The 21,118-nt window shown below is 44.8% G+C and overlaps 2 protein-coding genes across 2 annotated transcripts in view; one reads left to right on the forward strand and one right to left on the reverse strand.

Moving 5' to 3' along the window:
• GNPAT (glyceronephosphate O-acyltransferase) overlaps positions 1 to 555 on the reverse strand; it is a 33,153-nt gene extending 32,598 nt beyond the window's left edge. Inside the window, exon 1 of the mRNA XM_068547618.1 lies at positions 476 to 555. The gene's annotated coding sequence lies outside the window, so the exon portion shown is untranslated. The remainder of the gene's footprint in view (positions 1 to 475) is intronic.
• Positions 18 to 20,248, forward strand: C7H1orf131 (chromosome 7 C1orf131 homolog). Its single transcript, XM_068547619.1, has 7 exons — positions 18 to 192; positions 2,136 to 2,479; positions 16,966 to 17,022; positions 17,985 to 18,080; positions 18,203 to 18,289; positions 18,856 to 18,908; positions 19,952 to 20,248. The coding sequence occupies exons 1-7, from the start codon at positions 105 to 107 to the stop codon at positions 20,088 to 20,090; spliced, it is 864 nt and encodes a 287-aa protein (XP_068403720.1). The 5' UTR covers positions 18 to 104; the 3' UTR covers positions 20,091 to 20,248.
• The last annotated feature ends 870 nt before the right edge of the window (positions 20,249 to 21,118 follow it).

Genomic DNA, 21,118 nt, shown 5'->3' on the forward strand with positions numbered 1-21,118 from the left:
TGCAGCGCGCGCGTGCGCAGCACATCGGAACCCGGAAGCGGGCGCCGCGCGGACCGAGTCCCGCGCGCTCCGCGCTGTCCCGCCGCGCCCGGCCGGGCCCCACGATGGCGCAGGAGCCCGGGTTAGCCGCCTCCGCACCTCCCGGTTCTCAGGCCCTTCTGGACGTTGTGCTCCAGAACCTCTACGACTTTGGTGAGTACGGGCCTTCGGAGCCCACGTGGAGAGCGGACTTGAGCAGCCCGGAACTGGGCCGGCCTCCGCTTTCAGGCTAAAGGTTCTTGAACGTCGAGCACCTCTCGGCTCGTCCGACCCGGTTCTGACAGTGGGTCCCCCACTCGCTTCCGTCGGAGATCACCCTCCCCCCCCTCCCCGGTGACCGGAGTCTGTTGAGCGTTTTTTATGAATTAAACCTCCCAGCTCGTCCCTCGGTGGGGACCGGCTTGCGTGTCGGAAGCACCAAGGCTTTCAGACTTACCGGGGAGGTGTTCGCAGGACCTCGGGCTCTCGAAATAGCACCCCTTGTTCCCGAATCGCTTTTCGCCGGGCAGCCCCCTTTCCCCACGCACCCCCCAGACCCGCCTGACCCTCGGGCATTGGTGCCACCTTGTCACGTGGGGATCTCATCCTTCAGTGTGTCCCCTGCCAAGGACTTCGGAGGGCGGTTTCACAGGAAGCTTTTCATGACCTGTCATCCCTAAGTTGGCTGACTTATGCTCTGCTTCCTTTAACTTGACTGGGGAAGAGGAAGATAAAAGAGCTTACCGCTAAAGATTGGCAACTCCTGGCACTTCAGTAGGGAGACCGTTCCATGCACTCTGAAGAACTTGCCCCAGGGAAGGTGACATCCTTTGTTCATGCACCAAAGGTAATCGTTAGGCATTAGTGCCTTTAAAGGCCAAACGCATTTCTTAAATTTATAGCGTGATGTTGCCATTTTATTTTGGAGCCATTGCTCAAAATTCTAAGCTCATTACACAGTAAAAATAATAGCTAAAAAAAATAATAATAATAGCTAAAATCGTATTGAGAATTTACCATACACTCCATGCTTTACAGGTATATACTCGTTTAATTTTCACAACAATCCTATGAAATAGATGTTGTCATTAATACCATTATTACAAGACAAATCCCATTATTGTAGAAACAAGCACTAAAGGTTAAAAAACTTGAAGTTCACCCAGTTAGTAATTTGCAGAGCTTGGGTTCCAAGCCCTACACTCTCTGGCTCCAACCCCTGCACTTGTTATCGACTTGAACTGTGGACAGAGCATCTCTGTGCCCTTGGGAATGTCGGAAGACAGAGAAGACTTAGCCTCTGACCTTGAGAAGTCCTAGAGGAAAGGACTATTCTGCAAAATCCTAAATACAGTTCGTGTTAACACAGCCTGGAAATTATGCTTGGAGCTCTGAAGGCATGGGCTGTATCTACTCATTTGTATATGCCTAATGCCAAAGGTTAGTCGACTCTTAATACGTATTTACTGAATCGAAGACTGAGAAAATAGAAGCAAACATAAATAGCTGATGTTTGGAGAGCTCTGTGATAGTCATACTGTCGATGAATCGTTAGGCCTAGAGTTCTCATCAGAACCTTCAGGTGACTGGTCGGCGTTTGAACAGCTGAAACAGAGGGGAGGTATGGAGATTTAGTTGAAAATAAAGGCATTCAAATTAAGCCAGTTGTCTTAGGTTCATCTTAATTCATAACCGCGAAAGGAAATAGGAAGACCACGGTCCCCACCTGTAACCCTAGAAAGTGTTAAAAAGAAACACCGGCTGCAGTGGCAGATGTACTGACATTTTCACTACGAAGTGTGAGCCAACGGGGATTACCAGTTTCTGGGGTATTGCGATGATGACACTTAAAGTCAGGACCAAGGTGAGGACTAAAGTAATTGTGCTAGTAAGAGTCAAAGACGTAAATATAGTTACCTGGGGAAAGATGACTGTGCACTTTGGATTCTATAAATTGTGCAAATACGACCCTCTTGGAAGAAAAACAGTTTTTGTCTTTGTGTGTACTTCTGCGTGTTTGTAGCTGTGACACACGTACACGTGCATTCGCATGATTTGGTACTGGTGATAGCTAAAACAGAAAATATTGATTTTTCCTTTTGTGTTTGAACAAACAGGAGAGACGGAAGATGAAGCAGAGCAGAAGAGGATCAGAAAGAAAAGAGAGAAGAAAAGAGAGATGGGGACCCCAGCGGCCTTGGTAGCAGAGCCGGCTCTCCAACCTGGATCTCTTGTCAGAGGCCAGAGGAAGAGTGCTTCCGGCTTCTTCCAGGAACTCCAGGAGGAGCTGCAGGGTGTTCCTGCCGTGACCCCTGGTGGTTTCCCTTCAGGACCTGTAGTCTCTAGTGCTGCGGTAGCCCCCTCTCCCCTGAGGAGTGACAGGGAACCAGTAGAAGTGGTGGAATTTCACAGCAGAAGTAGAAAAAGAAAACAGAAGCCCAATCAAGACGAGAACACAAAGGTAATGAACTGGTTTATGTGGTGAAAACACCGATGTTGTCCTGCCACCGTTCTGGGCCCTGGGAACAAAAGGCAAAAACTGCTTTTTGTTCAAAAGGCATTGAACAAAAGGCAAAAACTGCTTTCTTTCAAGGACCTTACATTCTGATGGAAAGCAGTGTGACTTTGCTGAACAGCAATCTCAGGCTGACTCAGAATTCAGTCTATGAGAGAGGCATGGGTGCTTATCCAAACTTTTTTCACAAGTTTTTGTCCAATTCATTGCAAAAATCCAGACATTACATTTCTGTTACTTTCCCCATGTCCTGTACACTTTTGTCTGTCATAAAAAGAAAGAGGATTGTCTTAGTTTCCTGGGGCTGATGTACAGAAATGTATTCTTTCACATTTCTGGAGGCCAGAAGTCCAAATCATGTTGTTAGCTGGGCCACGCTCCCTCTGCAGGGGGAGGGTCCTTCCTTGCTGCTTCCAGCTTCTGGCGGCTGCAGAGCTCTGGGCTCTTCCTCTGTCTTCACAGGGACTTCTTCCTAGTGTCTGAGTCTCAAATCTCCTGCCTTTCTCTTAGAAGGACACCCGTCATTGGATTTAGGGCCACCCTAGATCTAGGATGGATCTTATCGTGAGATCCTTAACTTAATTACACTCCAAAGATGCTTTTTCCAAATCAGGTCACATTCGCAGATTCCCGGGGATTAGTGCATGGACATATCTTTTTGGAGACCACGATTCAACCCACTACAAAGACAGTTGGGCTCGCGTATTCTTGATGAACATGTGAACACGTGCTAGTGACTGGTGTTTACCACATCTTTTCTAGAATTTAGGTAGTACTTTATGTCAAGCTCACCAGCATCTCTTCCTCAAAGATTATTAATGCATTCTGTAACCATATCTACCTTTATTTTAGGATTCTAGGTCAGCTTTCCAATTCTTATAGTATCCAAATACTGGGGCAACGGGAACTGTTACAGGCAGACCAAGAAATGGACTCCTTTGGCCCTTGCAGCCAGAGCCCCCAAGCCGGCCAGCCAGGGAGCTTCCAAAAGACTGGTGTTACCACAGTGTACCGCAGTGAGCCAGACGTATATTAGTATTTTCTCTGTGTGCCACGATGTGAAGAAGGTTGGAAAGCACGATTGTGCAATACAATTACGTGTTTGGAGAATTTAACTGACATAAAGCATCTAGGCACCCTCCCTTGTTTCCTCAAAGGTCTCGGTCTTCAGTTTCTTCTTACACTCACTCGTGTTCATCTTTCTGGAATAGAGAGTTTTCTTTCTAATAGAAAGGACAAAAAAGTTGGCATTGAATGAGTCTGCATCTCCCTGTCTCCTAATAATGGAACATGTGTAGCAGGCTGTTCTTCTTCTTCTTTCTGCTCCAAAGAGTCCCTTTTCCTTGTAGTTGGCTTTTCTCAGGAACCTCAGCTCGTTTTACATTTTGGACTTCCTCAACTTGATGAAACTTTTAGCTTCCTTGGTGGTTCTCCCCTTTTCTTTCTTTCTTTCTTTCTTTTTTTTTTTTTTAACTGGAGTATAATTGCTTTACAGTGTTGTGTTAGTTTCTGCTGCACAGCCAAGTGAAACAGCCATACCCATACACACATCCCCTGCCTCTTGGACCTCCTCCCTGCAGCCATCCCATCCCACTAGGCCATCACAGAGCACTGGTCTGAGCTCCCAGTGCATTACAGCAGGTTCCCACTAGCTAGCTATTTTACACATGGTAGTGTATTTATGTCAAACCTAATCTCCCAGTTCTTCCCACCCTCTCCTTCCCCCCATATGTCCACACGTCCATTCTCTACATCTCCCTTTCTATTCCTGCCCTGCAAATAGGTTCATCTGTACCATTTTTCTAGATTCCACATATATGCATTAATATACAATATTTGTTTTTCTCTTTCTGACTTACTTCACTCTGTATGACAGACACTAGGTCCATCCACATCACTACAAATGACCCAATTTCATTTCTTTTTATGGCTGAGTAATATTCCATTGTATACATGTGCCACATCTTCTTTATCCATTCATCTGTCGATGCACATTTAGGTTGTTTCCATGTCCTGGCTATTGTAAATAGTGCTGCAGTGAACATGGGGGTACCTGTGTCTTTTTGAATTACGGTTTTCTCAGTAGTGGGATTGCTAGGTCATATGCTAGTTCTATGTTTAGTTTCTTAAGGAACCTCCATACTGTTCTCCACAGTGGCTGTATCAATTTACATTCCCAACAGTGCAAGAGGGTTCTCTTTTCTTTTTTTTTTTTTTTTTTTTTTAGAGGGTTCTCTTTTCTCCACACCCTCTCCAGCATTTGTTGCTTGTAGATTTTTTGATGATGGTCATTCTGACCGGTGTGAGGTGATACCTTATTGTAGTTTTGATTTGCATTTCTCTAATAATTAGGGATGTTGAGCATCTTTTCATGTGCCTCTTGACCATCTGTATGTCTTCTTTGCTGAAATGTCTATTTAGGTCTTCCGCCCATTTTTTCATTGGGTTCTTTGTTTTTTTGATATTGAGCTGCATGAGCTGTTTGTATATTTTGGAGATTAATCCTTTGTCTGTTGCTTCATTTGCAAATATTTTCTCCCATTCCTTGGGTTGTCTTTTCATCTTGTTTATGGTTTCCTTTGCTGTGCAAAAGCTTTTAAGTTTAATTAGGTCCCATTTGCTTATTTTTGTTTTTATTTTCAGTACTCTAGGAGGTGGGTCATAAAAGATCTTGCTGTGATTTATATCAAAGAGTGTTTTTCCTATGTTTTCCTCTAAGAGTTTTATAGTGTCCAGTCTTACATTTAGGTCTTTAATCCATTTTGAGTTTATTTTTGTGTATGGTGTTAGGGAGTGTTCTAATTTCATTTTTTTACATGTAGCTGTCCAGTTTTCCCAGCACCATTTATTGAAGAGGCTGTCTTGTCTCCATTGTATATTCCTTTGTCATAGATTAGGTGACCATAGGTGTGTGGGTTTATCTCTGGGCCTTCTGTCCTGTACCATTGATCTATATTTCTGTTTTTGTGCCAGTACCATACTGTCTTGATTACTGTAGCTTTGTAGTATAGTCTGAAGTTGGGGAGCTTGATTCCTCCAGCTCTGTTTTTCTTTCTCAAGGTTGCTTTGGCTGTTCGGGGTCTTTTGTGTTGCCACACAAATTGTATAACTTTTTGTTCTAATTCTGTGAAAAATGCCATTGGTAATTTGATAGGGATTGCATTGAACCTGTAGACTGCTTTGGGTAGTATAGTCGTTTTCACAGTCTCAATTCTTCCAATCCAGGGGCATGGCATATCTCTCCATCTATTTGTGTCATCTTTTATTTCTTTCATCATTGTTTTATAGTTTTCTGAGTACAGGTCTTTTGCCTCCTTAGGTAAGTTTATTCCTAGGTATTTCATTCTTTTTGTTGTGATGATAAATGGGATTGTTTCCTTAATTTCTCTTTCTCATATTTCGTTGTTACTGTATAGGAATGCAAGAGATTTCTGTACATTAATTTTGTATCCTGCAACCTTACGAGATTCATTGATTAGTTCTAGTAGTTTTTTGGTGGCATCTTTAGGATTCTCTATGTATAGTATCATGTCATCTGCAAACAGTGACAGTTTTACTTCTTCTTTTCCAATTTGGATTCCTTTTATTTCTTTTTCTTCTCTGATTGCCATGGCTAGGACTTCCAATACCATCTTGAATAATAGTGGCGAGAGTGGACATCCTTGTCTTGTTCCTGATCTTAGAGGAAATGCTTTCAGTTTTTCACCATTGAGAATGATGTTTGCTGTGGGTTTGTCATATATGGCCTTTATTATGTTGAGGTAGGTTCCCTCTGTGCCCATTTTCTGGAGAGTTTTTATCATAAATGGGTGTTGAGTTTTTTCAAAAGCTTTTTTTGCATCTATGGAGATGATCATATGGTTTCTATTCTTCAGTTTGTTAATATGGTGTATCACATTGATTGATTTGCGTATATTGAAGAATCCTTGCGTCCCTGGGATAAATCCCACTTGATCGTGGTGTATGATCCTTTTAATGTGTTGTTGGATTCTGTTTGCTAGTACTTTGTTGAGGATTTTTGCATCTATGTTCATCAGTGATATTGGTCTGTAATTTTCTTTTTTGTGGTATCTTTGCCTGGTTTTGGTATCAGGGTGATGGTGGCCTTGTAGAACGAGTTTGGGAATGTTCCTCCCTCTGCAATTTTTTGGAAGAGATTGAGAAGGACAGGTGTTAACTCTTCTCTAAATGTTTGATAGAATTCACCTGTGAAACCATCTGGTCCTGACTTTTTGTTTGTTGGAAGATTTTTAATTACAGTTTCAATTTCATTACCTGTTCATTGGTCTGTTTATATTTTCTAATTATTCCTGGTTCAGTCTTGGAAAGTTGTACCTTCCAAGAATTTGTCCATCTCTTCCAGGTTGTCCATTTTATTGGCATAGAGTTGCTTGTAGTAGTCTCTTATGATCCTTTGTATTTTTGCAGTGTCAGTTGTTACTTCTCCTTTTTCATTTCAAATTCTGTTGATTTGAGTCTTCTCCCTTTTTTTTCTTGATGAGTCTGGCTAAAGGCTTATCAATTTTGTTTATCTTCTCAAAGAACCAGCTTTTAGTTTTATTGATCTTTGCTATTGTTTTCTTCGTTTCTGTTTCATTTATTTCTGCTCTGATCTTTATGATTTCTTTCCTTCTACTAACTTTGGGTTTTCTTTGTTCTTTTTTTTCTAGTTGCTTTAGATGTAAGGTTAGATTGTTTATTTGAGATTTTTCCTGTTTCTTGAGGTGAGCTTGAATTGCTATAAGCTTCCCTCTTAGAACTGCTTTTGCTGCCTCCCATAGGTTTTGGATCGTCGTGTTTTCGTTGTCATTTGTTTCTAGGTATTTTTTAATTTCTCCTTTGATTTCTTCTGTGATCTCTTGGTTATTTAGCAGCGCACTGTTTAGCTTCCATGTGTTTGTGTTTTTTACAGTTTTTTTCCTGTAACTGATTTCTAATCTCATAGAGTTCGTCGGAAAAGATGGTTGGTACGATTTCAATTTTCTTAAATTTTCCAAGGCTTGATTTGTGACCCAAGATGTGATCTATTCTGGAGAACGTTCGGTGTGCACTTGAGAAGAAAGTGTATTCTTCGGCTTTTGGGTGGAGTATCCTATAAGTGTCAATTAAGTCTATCTGGTCTATTGTGTCACTTAAAGCTTGTGTTTCCTTATTTATTTTCTGTCTGGATGATCTGTCTATTGGTGTAAGTGGGGTGTTAAAGTCCCCTCACTATTACTTTGTTACTGTTGATTTCCCCTATTATGGCTGTTAGCATTTGCCTTATGTATTGAAGTGCTCCTATGTTCGGTGCATAAATATATATAATTGTCATGTTTTCTTCTTGTATTGATCTCTTGATCATTATGTAGTGTCCTTCCTTATCTCTTGCAACAGTCTTTATTTTAAAGTCTATTTTATCTGATATGAGTATTGCTACTGCAGCTTTCTTGTGATTTCCATTTGCATGGAATATCTTTTTCCATCCCCTCACTTTCAGTCTGTATGTGTCCCTAGGTCTGAAGTGGGTCTCTTGTAGACAGCATATATGTGGGTCTTGTTTTTGTATCCATTCAGCCAGTCTGTGTCTTTTGGTTGGAGCATTTAATCCATTTACATTCAAGGTGATTATCGATATGTATGTTCCTATTACCGTTTTCTTAACTGATTTGGGTTTGTTTTTGTGGGTCTTTTTCTTCTCTTGTGTTTCCTGCTTAGAGAAGTCCCTTTAGCATTTGTTGTAAAGCTGGTTTGGTGTTGAATTCTCATAGCTTTTGCTCATTTGTAAAGCTTTTGAGTTCTCCGTGGAATCTGAATGAGATCCTTGCTGGGTAGAGTAATCTTGGTTGTAGGTTTTTCCTTTTCATCACCGTAAATATATCCTGCCACTCCCTTCTGGCCTGCAGAGTTTATGCTGTGAAATCAGCTGATAACCTTATGGGGATTCCCTTGTATGTTATTTGTTGCTTTTCCTTGCTGCTTTAATATTTTTTCTTTGAATTTAATTTTTGTTCGTTTGCTTAATGTGTGTCTTGGTGTGTTTCTCCTAGGGTTTATCCTGTATGCAACTCTCTGTGCTTCCTGGACTTGGGTGACTATTTCGTTTCCCATGTTAGGGAAGTTTTTGACTATAATCTCTTCAAATATTTTCTCAGACCCTTTCTCTTTCTCTTCTTCTTCTGGTACCCCTATAATTCGAATGTTAGGTGCGTTTAATGTTGTCCCAGAGGTCTCCGACACTGTCCTCAATTCTTTTCATTCTTTTTTCTTTGTTCTGCTCCATGGCAGTTATTTCCACCATTTTATCTTCCAGCTCACTTAACTGTTCTTCTGACTCAGTTATTCTGCTCTTGATTCCTTCTAGAGTATTTTTAATTTCAGTTATTTTGTTGTTCATCACTGTTTGTTTGCTCTTTAGTTCTTCTGGGTTCTTGTTAAACGTTTCTTGTATTTTCTCCATTCTGTTTCTGAGATTTTGGATCATCTTTACTGTCGTTACTCTGTATTGTTTTTCAGGTAGGTTGCCTATTTCCTCTTCATTTATTTGGTTTTGTAGGTTTTTACTTGCGCCTTCATCTGTAACATATTTTTTGTTGTCTCATTTTTATTGATGGGTGGGGCTGTGTTCCCGTCTTACTGGTTGTTTGGCCTGAGGCGTCCAGCACTGGAGTTTGCAGGTAGTTGGGTAGAGCTGGGTCTTGGAGCCGAGACGAGGACCTCCGTCTCCGGGAGGCTTCACTCCAGTTAATATTCCCTGGCGTCTGAGGTTCTCTGTTAGTCCAGCGGTTTGGGCTCGGCCCTCCCACCACAGGAACTCAGGCCTGACCCCCAGCCTGGGAACCAAGATCCTGCAAACTGTGTGGCACGGCAAAAGAAAAGAAAAAAAAAGGAGCGGTACAATAACAAAGAATAAAAAATAAAATAAAATTAGAAAGATAAAAAATACATTAGGAAAAATAAAAGTAGAATTGAAACAGCTACAACAAGGTAAAACAGAACCGCAAGAGAAAAAAGAAAAAACAAAGAGGAAAAAAAGAAAGGCCGGGAAGGGCCTTGGCTGTGGGGGGCAGCGCTTAGGCGGGGGAGGGGTTTAGGGTGGGGCGGGGCCTCGGCTTCGCACCTGCACCTGCGCGCTGCTGGGGGAGAGGCAGCGTGGCCCGAGGGGGCCTCCGGAGTGTGCGGTTCCGGGGTTTGGAGGTTGGGCCCTCGGTGAGGGTGTGTGGGTGGGCTTAGGCCCAGTGTAGCTGGAGGGGGTCTTGGAGTGGGTGTAGAGGTGGGGCCCCGGGTGGGGGGCAGGGGCGGGGCTTGGGCTCTGCGCTGCTGAGGGAGCCTCGGAGGGTGGGGGATTAGGCCCCGGAGCGCAACAGGCTCCCTGGCACCCGAGTGGGCAGGGAGAGCACTGGCCGTGCTCCCTTCCGTGCCTCCACTCCCCTGAGGGTCTCCCCTGTCACCGCTGAACCCCTAACCGTGGGTGGGCTCCGTGGAGGGGAGGAGGGGAGAAGGTATGAGAACTCCTCCCCTCCCCCAGCCACCCCTCAGGGGTGCCGGTCCCGGAGGTCCGACCTTTACTTCTGCTCCCCCTTTCCCCACCCCACCCCCAGGACCCGCGCGGCTGGAGGGGGCCTCGGTGGGCAGAGGATCAGGCCCGGGATCTCAGCAGGCTCCCCGGGGCCCAAGTGGGCAGGGGAAACGCTGGCCACACGCCCTTCTGACCCTCTGCCCTCCCAACGGTCCCTCCCCTTTCCCTCTCCGGGCGTGGGATCCCTTCCCCTCCCCCAGCCGCCCCTCCCCGTCCTGCCTCCACTTCTCCTCCTTCACTTCCCCGCGTGCCCCACGTCCTACCCACTCACTGGGGGTTCCTCCCATCCCCTTAGGTGTCCGTGGTCCCCCACCGGGGCCCGGTAGGTGCCCTAGTTGTGCGGAGACACAAACTCCGCGTCCTCCTAGTCCACCATCTTGACCCTTTTCTCCTTTTTAAAGTTTATCTTCTGAACATGTGAATGTGTGTGGCTAAGGAGACAGTATATGTGAACACAGTAAAAACACATACGCCCATAAAAAGACTTCAGAATGTTGACATTGCAACATATAAATAACTGCAAATTAATATAGAGCTAGTTTTTGTGGCATATCCTGGGTATAGGGCATGCCAGGCAAAGGATAGACCATTGGAGTAATTAAGACACATAGTGCTATGCTAAGAGTTTGTGCAACATGGGAGCATGTACATGTGGCCCCTGCTCTCTGAAGACTTACAAGTCACTGCAGGACAGTGCAGACAGACATGGGGTCCGCAAAAATACATGATCAGATAATGATAGCCTCCATTGACAGTCGTGCAATCAGCTGGCCATCTTTGAAGTTCTCTTTTTATTTCTGTTTTCCTTTTATTTTTCCATTTATGTGGCTCCCCCCACTAGTCGAGTCTCCATGTGAGTTCCTGTTGCCCTCTGTTGTCTGAAGTATTCTTGCGAACACAAGAGGTACTGGCAAGTAAATGACCTTCTTTTCCCAGAATTTAGGCTTGTGCAATAAATAATGATTAAACTACGTAGTGTATTGAAACAGATTTTCATGGGTGTGATATGATGATTTATAATAAGAAATATTAAATATTTGTCCCTGTTTCTAGCACAGAGCTCCTAAAACCCTTGGAATTTCTTAAGAGATGAGAGCAGTAAAGGCGTCTTTTGTTGTGTTAGTGAAGTGACTTGGAAAGCGTCCTTGAATGGGGACTGGTTGCCAGGAGAACCAACCTTGTGATTAGAGAACCTATGCCCTGACTTCTGGGGAGGGCAAAGGGGCTAGAGGTTAAATCAGTTGCCAGTGGCCAATGATTTACTTAATTATGCCTGTGTGATGAAACCTCTGAAACTCCAGAAGGACGGGGTTTGGTTTGGAGAGCTTCCAGGTTGGGAGAGTGGAGCCTGGAGAGGGTGTGGAAGTTCCTCGCCCCTTTCCATGAGGCTTGCCCTCTGCATCTCCTCCATCTGGCTGTCCCTGAGTTAACTCCTTTTAGAATAAGCTGGTGATCTAGGAAGTAAACGGGTTTCTTGAGTTCTATGATCCGCTCTAGCAAATTAGTTGAACCCAAGGAGGGGGTCATGAGAACTTCCAGTCTGTAGGCAGTCTGTCAGAAGTACTACAGGTAACCTGGGCTTGCATTTGGTCTCTGAAGTGGGGACGGTATTGTAGGACTGAGCCCCTTCACCTGCGGAACCTGTGCCGTCTCTGGTAGATAGTGTCAGAATAGCACTGAACTGTGGAACACCTGGCTGTGTGGGACCGTTGCTCCCATGTGTGGGAAACTCTCCCCCCTGCATCAGAGTTGGTGACCAGAACCCCTTTTAATGGACTTATCTGGGAACTTGGTCAACATTTGTTTAATATTTTACCCATTCCAGATAGCTGACCCATAAATGAACTTCCTGATCATGTCCCATTTGTAAAGCTCTATAGATGTAGTCTGCCCAGAAATCTTATTCATTCATTTATTCCACAAATAACTGGGTGCCTACTCTGCCAGGCCCAGGAGATCCCACAGTAAACAAGGTACAGTCCTCTGCTCTCATGGAGTATATGGTTTACTGGTGGGTTAGGCAAACCCTGGATAAATTAATACCAATAATATACTTAAGGACTTCCCTGGTGGCACAGTGGTTGAGAATCCGTACGCCAATGCAGGGCACATGGGTTCGAGCCCTGGTCCGGGAAGATCCCACATGCTGCAGAGCAGCTAAGCCCGTGTGCCACAACTACTGAGCCCACGCACCTAGAGCCCATGCTCTGCAACAAGAGAAGCCACCGCAATGAGAAGCCCGCATACCGCAACGAAGAGTAGCCCCCGCTCACCGCAACTAGAGAGAGCCCGTCAGCAGCAACGAAGACCCAACGCAGCCAAAAATAAATAAATAAATTTATTTAAAAAAAAAATAATATACTTAAAAAGAGCTATAAACCCTCTGAAGGAAAGATACAGGGTCCTGAGAGTAACAGGGAGAACTTCCTTTAGAGCCAGTGGTCAGAGGTGTCCGAGGAGGTGACTTTAGGCTGATGCTCTGTTGCAGGGTGCTGGGAAAGGAGGGAGCAGAGTAATGCAGGCGGAGGGAAGCTGCCTTGTAAATGCTCTGAGCTGTAGAGAGGCCTGCTGGGTTCCAGGAGCTGCTGGAAGACGAAGGGGAGGGGGACGGAGGGGGGAAGGTGTGGGCTGTTGGAGAGACAGGCTGAGGCCGGCCCGCACCAGGCCCCGGAGACATAGAGCCTTTGGAGTTAGTTTAAAGCACATGGAAAGCCACCAAAGATTTTAAGCAAGGGCACGAAGTGATCTGATTTATATTTTAAAAAGATGGCTCTGGCCCCTGCATGGTAAATGGATTATAGGTGAGCAGTAGCCAGAGGCATGAGGGGACCGAGTGAGGAGTTTACTGCAGGGGTCCAGGTTCAAAACAGGGTGGCCTGGACTTGTGATTTGAGGATTGAGTGGATGAACTCACTCTTTAATGAGTGCAAGGCTGCCTATAAGGAAGAAAATTCCTATGCTCTTAAGAAATGAAAGGGTCAAGTGTAGCTTAAAATGATTCAAGTATTGTCTGGCCTTCAGAGGTGTGTCTGATCAATGTGATTTTTCCACCTCTAACACTGGTCCATCTCATGAACCTTATGGCCTCCACAGAAAAGAGACAAGAAAGATACAGTAGAAATAATAGAACAGTGTACTGTAGGTCAGAAGCGACGCCTGGATCCTGTGGCCTGGACTGAGGTACACATACACTGCTTCTGAACGTGTAAGGAATTGCTGAGCAAAGATTTACCAGTATTTCCTGAGTGCTTACTGTGTACTAACCGTGATTATTTACATTCATTAACTAGTTCAGTATCTCATTAGGTCTTCACAGCGTGACCTGTCTTCATTTCCCAGAAGAGGTTGATGCCTAGAGAGGTTGAACTATTTGCCTGCATTTAAGCAGGTACCCCACCATCCCATATCTGCAGTTCCAAAACCCCAGAGCTTTGGAAACCACAAGTTAGGTTGTTTTTTTAAGTTTGACGCAAATTTATTTAGCAGTAAAACCCCAACCTGAACTGAAGTGAGGCTTAAGAGTTATTTCTGTTGGTTCCATTGGGCGTGAATATTCATAGGCATTGCTGCAGAAACGTGAATGTGCTTAATTACGGGTTGCTGTCTTGGACAGTAGTCAGTATATTCACAGCATTACCATCTGAATTGTCTCAGGATTCCAGATAAAGGATTGTGGATGTGAAATAAGTGCTAGAGCTCGGGTTCAGACCCCAGGCTTTCGGGCTTAAAAGCTGTGTGCCCAACTACTACACAAGCGAGAGGGAATGTAGGTTAGTTAGGCTGTTTGTCTCTTGAGGAACACAAGTGTACCGCACCAGAAGCTTCACTAGACATAAAGACATTCTGTCAAGTTATTGCCCCAGGTTCTTTTTTTTTTTAATGTTTATTTTATTTTTTATTATTTATTTATTTATTTTTGGCCACGCCCCATGGCACATGGGATCTTAGTTCCCCGACCAGGGATCCAGCCTGCGCCCTCTGCATTGGAAGCACGGAGTGTTAACCGCTGGACTGTCAGGGAAGTCCGTGCCCCAGGTTCTTACTGCCCTCATAATCTCTGCAGTATCCCAGGGCTGCCCGGAAGTCCATCACCCTTTAGCTGTACGATGTCCCCTACTCTTTAGTACATCCAGTGTCAGATAGGTATTAAGAAGAAAGTAATCTAGTTGAAATAATTTACGCTCAAGAAGATATGAAAAAATTTCTCAATATTCCCAGAACTGCTGGCATAATTAAAAAGAGAGTGTTTATTTACCCAACTCTTCTCTAATTGGACAAAGTTTGGACAGTGTAACTAATAGAAGAAAAATCTTACCAGTGCAGGAGAAAATACTTTTAGTCAGCAAGTCAGCCCATGAGAAAGTTCCCTGAGTCTGGTACTCAGTCTGAGTCTGCTTCTTATAGCTTGCTTTCTTCTTCACTACCTAACAGACAGGTTCTCACAATCTCCAAACGTTTCTCTCTCCCGTGTGTGGGACAGTGAGGCTTTATCAGTCAAGAGAGGGGAGACAGGGTGCCATAACAAGTAGTCCCTACATCTCAGTGGTTTAAAGGCAAAAGTTAATCTTGTTCTCGTGTTACATGTTCATCAGGATTGTCAGGGCAGACGGCTGTGATTCACACCATCCTAATCTAGGGACCCAGGGTGATAGGGGCTCCACCATTTGGTGGAGAAGGGGAGTTGATGAAGCCTTTTAAGATTTTTTTTATTACTTTTTAATTTTTTTGTTTTTTGGCTGTGTTGGGTCTTCGTTGCTGCGTGCGGGCTTTCTCTAGTTGCAGTGAGTAGGGGCTACTCTTTGTTGTGGTGCGTGGGCTTCTCATGGCGGTGGCTTCTCTTGTTGTGGAGCATGTGCTCTAGGTGCGCAGGCTTCAGTAGTTGTCGCTCGCGGGCTCAGTAGTTGTGGCTCGCGGGCTCTAGAGCGCAGGCTCAGTAGCTGTGGCGCCCGGGCTTCGTTGCTCCGCGGCATGTGGGGTCTTCCCGGACCAGGGCTCGAGCCCGTGTCCCCTGCATTGGCAGGCTGATTCTTAACCACTGCGCCACCAGGGAAGCCCCCGTGAAGGCTCTTAGAGGTTTCACGTGGAAGGGGCACGCTTCCCTCTGCTCACACTTTGGCCAAAACAAGTGATGTAGCCATGCCTAACTTCAGGTCGGCAGCAGAGCCCAGTTCTCCTGGGAGCCTAGAGGTGGAGGAGGACCCGGTATTGCCTGTGGGCAGTAGTGCCCCCCTCCCACAGTGAGGGCAGGGGAAAGAAAACAGGGGAGACCGCTGATTATTTCTAAATGCAGGTGCTGCATTGTGAATATATACTAAAGTGGTTTTAAAGCTAAAAGTAGAAATTAAAGTTAAGGTAGTGGTGGGGGTCATGCTAATAGACTCAGCATCATGATAATTAGGCAAGAATTTTTTTCCAAATGTTTGCTTTTATTATAAAGAAGGATCTGTTACCGAACCAGGTCCATTTGCCTGACGTGCAGCAAGCCAGACGCCGAGATGCCGAGGTTTACAGTTTATTCACGAGGCAGCCAAGTGAGGAGATGGGAGAACAAGTCTGAGATCACCTCCCAACAGCGAGGGGGCTGGGGTCTTTACGGGATGAGCACGGTGGTCTTAGGCGTGGGGAAGGGTGATGGGAGGAAGGGGAAGAGGTGAGGTAATCGGTGTTCTGCGCAGGCGTATCTGGGTTACAGGCATCTGTGTTCACAATGAGGTGGTGCTCAGCACGATTGGAGCTTCCTGGCCCCTGACCTCAGAAGGCCCTTCCTCGGACACCCGCGCAGGCCCAGCTTTAGGGCTGATGACCCGCCAGCCTTAGCCAGCTCGCATGGGGCAGGAGCTGACTCCAAATTCCTGCAAAACACCTGGGCTACGAGAAGTTGGGTAGGTATGCAGTTAAAAAGAGGGGAAAGGAAAGAAAAAAATAACTAAAGCGAGCTTCATCAGTGAAGGCAGGTTACAAGCAGAAGGGTTTTAACAAGCCATTCCCCTGTCCGTTGCTCTCCGCACAGACTCTGCCCTGCTGAGCCGGAGGCCCGGACTGCTTTTCTAGATGCTGCATGGCTGGGATGGCCCGAGGTTGAGTAGAGACCGCTGTCCTTGGCCAGATTTGACAATAGTTTCCTTGAAGTCTCAAACTTCTGGTCAATTCTATGGATTGGTAACCACAGCCAGGGGATCTGTTGATGTAAAGAGTCACATATTTTGATGGCATTTCCAGTATCATTATTTTCTGTGGGGAATTATAAACCCAGTCTCCATCATTTCTAGAAATCTGATGTTCCTGAAAGAAATTTTCGACTCAAGAGAGTTTAAGAGAGTTAGCCGTTATTCCAGTGGCTGGATAGGAGGGAAGAAAAGAGGGAATTCTTTCTCTCTCTCTCCCTCCCTCCCTTCCTTCCCCTCGCAGCTTGTGGGATCTTAGTTCCGCGACCAGGGATTGAACCCTGGGCCATGGCAGTGAAAGCGCCAAGTCCTAACCACTGGACCGCCAGGGAATTCCCGAGAATTATTTAAATATGACCTTTTTACCCTCTAAAATTCTGCTCAGTTATCCTTTTCTAAACCCCCCACCATACAGAGTTTCCCACATTCGGTGTGTGAGATACAGACATTGGTCTCTCTCTTACTCTCTTTTCTTTTTTCTTAGTTTCTCGTCAGTCTTTTCTTAAACTTTGAAACCTTAAATTTATTTTCTCCATTTTTCTTCCATTAGCTGTTAATTAGGCTTCTGTGCAACAAGCATGTATTATTGTTTGTTATTTAGGCATCTGGGCCAGTTTCAAGGCTTTTAAAAACACGAGTGTGCTCTTGGTGTGATGGATACTATAAGGAACAGATGACCTTAATAAAGAATGTTTTCTTTTCCTTTTCAGACCAAAACTAGTATCCTCAAGAAAGATGTGGATATACAAGAGTTTAACTTAGAAAAGGTATGTGCTTTGAAATTATTAATTTTTTCAGCTTTGTAATACCAAAAATGAATATGTTTACATGTTGTCCAATGGTTGGGGAAATGGTGAAGCAGATCACACTACATTTACTTGATTGAACATTGTGCAGTCGTTTAAAACATGTCGGTTTTGTGACTACAGTGTCAGCGATACAATGGTAAGTAGGAGAAGCAGGGATGTGTGTGTCCTGTGGTTGTAACTAGGTTTTAAAAATGTGCGAGAGAGACTTCCCTGGTGGTGCAGTGGTTAAGACTCCACCCTCCCAATGCAGGGGGCCCGGGTTCGATCCCTGGTCGGGGAACTAGATCCCACGTGTATGCCGCAACTAAGAGTCCACGTGCTGCAGCGAAGGTCCCACGTGCCGCAACTAAGACCTGCTGGCGCAGCCAAAATAATACATAAATAAATAAATAATTAAAAAAAAAATTTAAAAAAATGTGTGAGAAAAAAGGAAGTAATTCAGCTGCCAAGAGTGGGTATTGGTGACTTTTTCTCTTCTACAATATGTTTTTAAAGAAAGAACATGGACCTGTGTTTGAAGCTGCTGTGATAAAGGGTTTCCACGTGTGAGTAGATGTGTTTGGGAAGGTACTTTTAGTTGTTGCCTTTATGGATAGTAGCTTGTTTTAGGGCACATCCTAAAGTACGGCAGAGCTCTGCGGGTCACCCTCGTTTTGTCACTCATTTGTGTCTTTGCTTCGACTGCCCGCATTCAATGTGGGAGAATGGCGTGGGGAGGTTATGGACCTTTGTGAGAGACTCCACAAAGCTGCTTAAACCACACCGTGACAGCACTCTTGCGAGCTGTAGCCCCTGCAGGTCCTCCATAAAAGTGCTGGGCATGTAGCCCATCGCGTCTGGCAGGCAGCACTCCTAGGGCTGTGTTTCCTCTGTGGAGTTTCTGGAAGGCACTTGGGCCTGACTGTGCTTTGTGTCTGCAGGCTCGTTTGGAAGTGCACCGGTTTGGGATCACAGGTTATGGAAAAGGAAAGGAGAGAGTCCTGGAGCAGGGACGCGCCATTATGTTGGGCGCTAAGGTGAGGGCTGCTTCTGCCTCCCACCCCCAGACGGGGTACAGCAAAGGGGGGCGGCCCGGGCAAGGCAGGGCGGGGGCAAAGGCAAAGTCAAAAATGATGCTGAGTGTTCTTTCTCATTTCAGCCTCCCAAAAATAGTTATGTGAATTACAAGGTTTTGCAGGAGCAAATCAAAGAAAAAAAGTCAGCAAAGGAAAAAGAAAAGAGAACGGTAGGTGTGATAGCCTTTTCTTAAACTAGAACAGAAAGGTGGTTGCAATTTGCTGGACCCCGCTGCTTGGAAAGCAGTCTAGACAGCAACAAATCTAGAGTTAGGTGAATGTTCTTCCCCTCTGTTCAAGTCAGCTACATTTTGTGATACCAGCCACGTAATCTGACTTATTTACCTGAAAGGTTTGCTTTGAGATAGCAAACTCCTGTTCAGGTACTGTGAGCTACTTTGACCTTTTCCCTATATGCAGTCATTTTTTTTTTTTTTGCCTTTTACATTGTAGAGAACACACGGGCTTCTGAAAAACCACAAGGGGAATAGATGTTACACTCCCTCCCTTTCGCCTAAAATGGAAGATTTGACATTTCTACTGTCCGTTTTCTCTGAATGGCCTTTCACAGTCTTGAAAGGGTTTTAGGATGAAACTTTGTATAATTAACATGCCTACTTGAAAAAAATATTAAAAATAAATGGTATCTCTGGCTTTTGGTCACAAACCTCTTGCCTTTTTTTGAATCTCCATTATCCATTACTGATACATATGTTTTCTTTAATTGTGAAATCAGGCCCAGGACACAGATATTTTCAAGAAAAAAAAGAGGAAAGGACAGGAAGACAGGTGAGTGATACCATCAGGTACTCGGGTGGAATGATTTGGATAAACCTATTAGTTAGTTCTGAACATAGTACCTTGAATTGATGTGGTGTTTCTAGCCTGTTACAGTGCTGCACTGTCTCTCCTGAACCTAAATCAAGCCCTTGAGGGGGGAGACAGGATTCAGTAAATTGTCCAAGATCAGACAACTCCCTCAGAATTGAACTAGGAACCTTCTCCAGTCTCCCATTTTCAAAGACCAGACATGCGCAGTGACTAGTGGAAAAGCTGAGATTGACATTTCCAGCAAGACCTCTGTCCCCTCCTAAGAGAGCCTGTGCTGCCTGCACTTCCATGACCACATGAGGGAGAGCACCGTGGTTTGAGTAATGGAGCGTTGATTTTGTGCCTTTCTGCTTGTTTCTTAGCTTTTGTTCAAGTACCTTTTTCTCTCTCCTCAAATTACTGTTTCAAAATCTACTTTTGTCTTGAGCTTTTTCTTGGAGCCCTAGTGAGCTTGCGCATGCTGGAAGGTGGTCATCTGTTCTGGTTGTGTGGTCTGTCAAGGGCCCACTGTGCGCTGGGCACGTAGGTGTCTAGGTGTTGGGCTTACAGCCATGATCACACTGAGGGTCCCCGCCCTGGAGGAGCTTACATTTTAGGGAGGGAAACACACCAAAACATCTAAACAGATAAGTAAGGGCATGTCAGGTCCTGGCAGGTTTCGTGAGGAGGTTGAAACAGTGCATCGTGAGAGAACGTCACTGAGGGTGGGCTGGTGTGTCGTTCTAAGGAGGCCACATCTGAGTCGAGAACTGAGTGGGGAAGATCCAGACAGATCTGGTAGCAGAATATTCAACGTGGAAGAAACCAGTGCAAAGGCCCTGGGGCAGGAGGCAGTTGGCATGTTCAGGGATGCAGGAAGCTAGTGGTGCTGCAGTGGGGCGGGGGCCTTGCATGGGAGGGGCCGGGAGGTTGCAGGGCCAGACCTCGGTGGCCTGGTTGGTGGTGCTGAAATCCTTTTGTATAAGCTTAATTATAATACCTTCCTCTCACTTTAAATGTAGGAAATCCAAAAAGAAGAAATCGGCTCCCAGTATTTTGTCAAGTAGACGGATTGGACAGGTTGGAAAATTCAAAAATGGGACACTGATTCTGAGCCAAGTTGATATCAAAAAAATAAATTCTTCCAGAGTGGCTAAATGAAGTACTTTATAAAATAAAGAGAGAAGTGGGAAAGTGCCAACGTACTGAAACTGGACCCCTACAAGACTTCCAGATTATTCTTATTTATTTCATATCTCATGGACTGCTCTTTTAGGGAACAAAATCAAATTGAAATAATAAAATTTCTATCTGCTGAAGTGTCTGATTTTTTTTTCTTTTTGGTGATAACCGTGTTGGGCCAACTCTGATGTGAATCTGAAGTAAAACTGAAACCGTGTAACTCACTCAGATTGGGACTTGAACCCATGGTCTTTTAACTGAGATCACACACCTGGTCTTAGGACTTAGTGAAGCTCAGGTTCTGGATGTCTCATCACAGAAAGAATTCAGCGAGAGACAAAGCGATAGGTTTATTTAGAGAGAAATACACTCCACAGACAGAGTGCGGGCCATCTCAGAAGGCGGAAGTGGCACCAGGGTTTGGGGTTGTCCGTTCTTATAGGGGTGGGTAATTTCACAGGCTAAGGAGTGGGAGGGGTATTCCAGCTGTTTTGAGGAAGGGGCGGGGATTTCCAGGAATTGGGCCGCCGCCCTCTTTTTGACCCTTGTGGTCGCTCTTGGAACTGTCCTGGCACCTGTGGGTGTGTCATTTAGCTTGCTGATGTGTTACTGTGAGTGTATGCTGAGGCTCAAGGTCTAGTGGAAGTCGACTCGTATGCCATCTTGGACCCATTTGGTTTTAATCCGTTTATGTCGTGTCCTCCGGCTGTGTCATTCTTTCAGAGGTTGTGCCCTGCCCCCTTCCCTCCTGTTTCAAAACTATTGAGAAGGATGTTTTAATATTCTCCATCAAGGTTCACTCGAGTTTCACTTTCACTGGTGTTCTGTGCATTTGCTTGTAGATATTTCATAATTTTATGGATTTGTAGATGCTAATAATTAGCTTAAAATTGTTTTTTAATTTTCTAAAAATGATTGAATGTTACTATATCATGAAAGAACTAAGAATGTGATCATTTGTCAGTTTTGTGGGAAAAGCATTTTCGATTTTCAGCCAAAGTGTATAA

The sequence above is a fragment of the Eschrichtius robustus genome, chromosome 7 (assembly GCF_028021215.1).
Source record: "Eschrichtius robustus isolate mEscRob2 chromosome 7, mEscRob2.pri, whole genome shotgun sequence".
Lineage (NCBI taxonomy): Eukaryota > Metazoa > Chordata > Mammalia > Artiodactyla > Eschrichtiidae > Eschrichtius > Eschrichtius robustus.

Excerpts from the sequence above, each read along its gene's own strand:
- C7H1orf131 (XM_068547619.1), top strand. The coding sequence starts at position 105 with ATGGCGCAGGAGCCCGGGTTAGCCGCCTCCGCACCTCCCGGTTCTCAG. Across the intron at positions 193-2,135 it reads CCAGAACCTCTACGACTTTG|GAGAGACGGAAGATGAAGCA; the intron begins GTGAGTACGGGC and ends TTGAACAAACAG. Across the intron at positions 17,023-17,984 it reads AAGAGTTTAACTTAGAAAAG|GCTCGTTTGGAAGTGCACCG; the intron begins GTATGTGCTTTG and ends TTGTGTCTGCAG.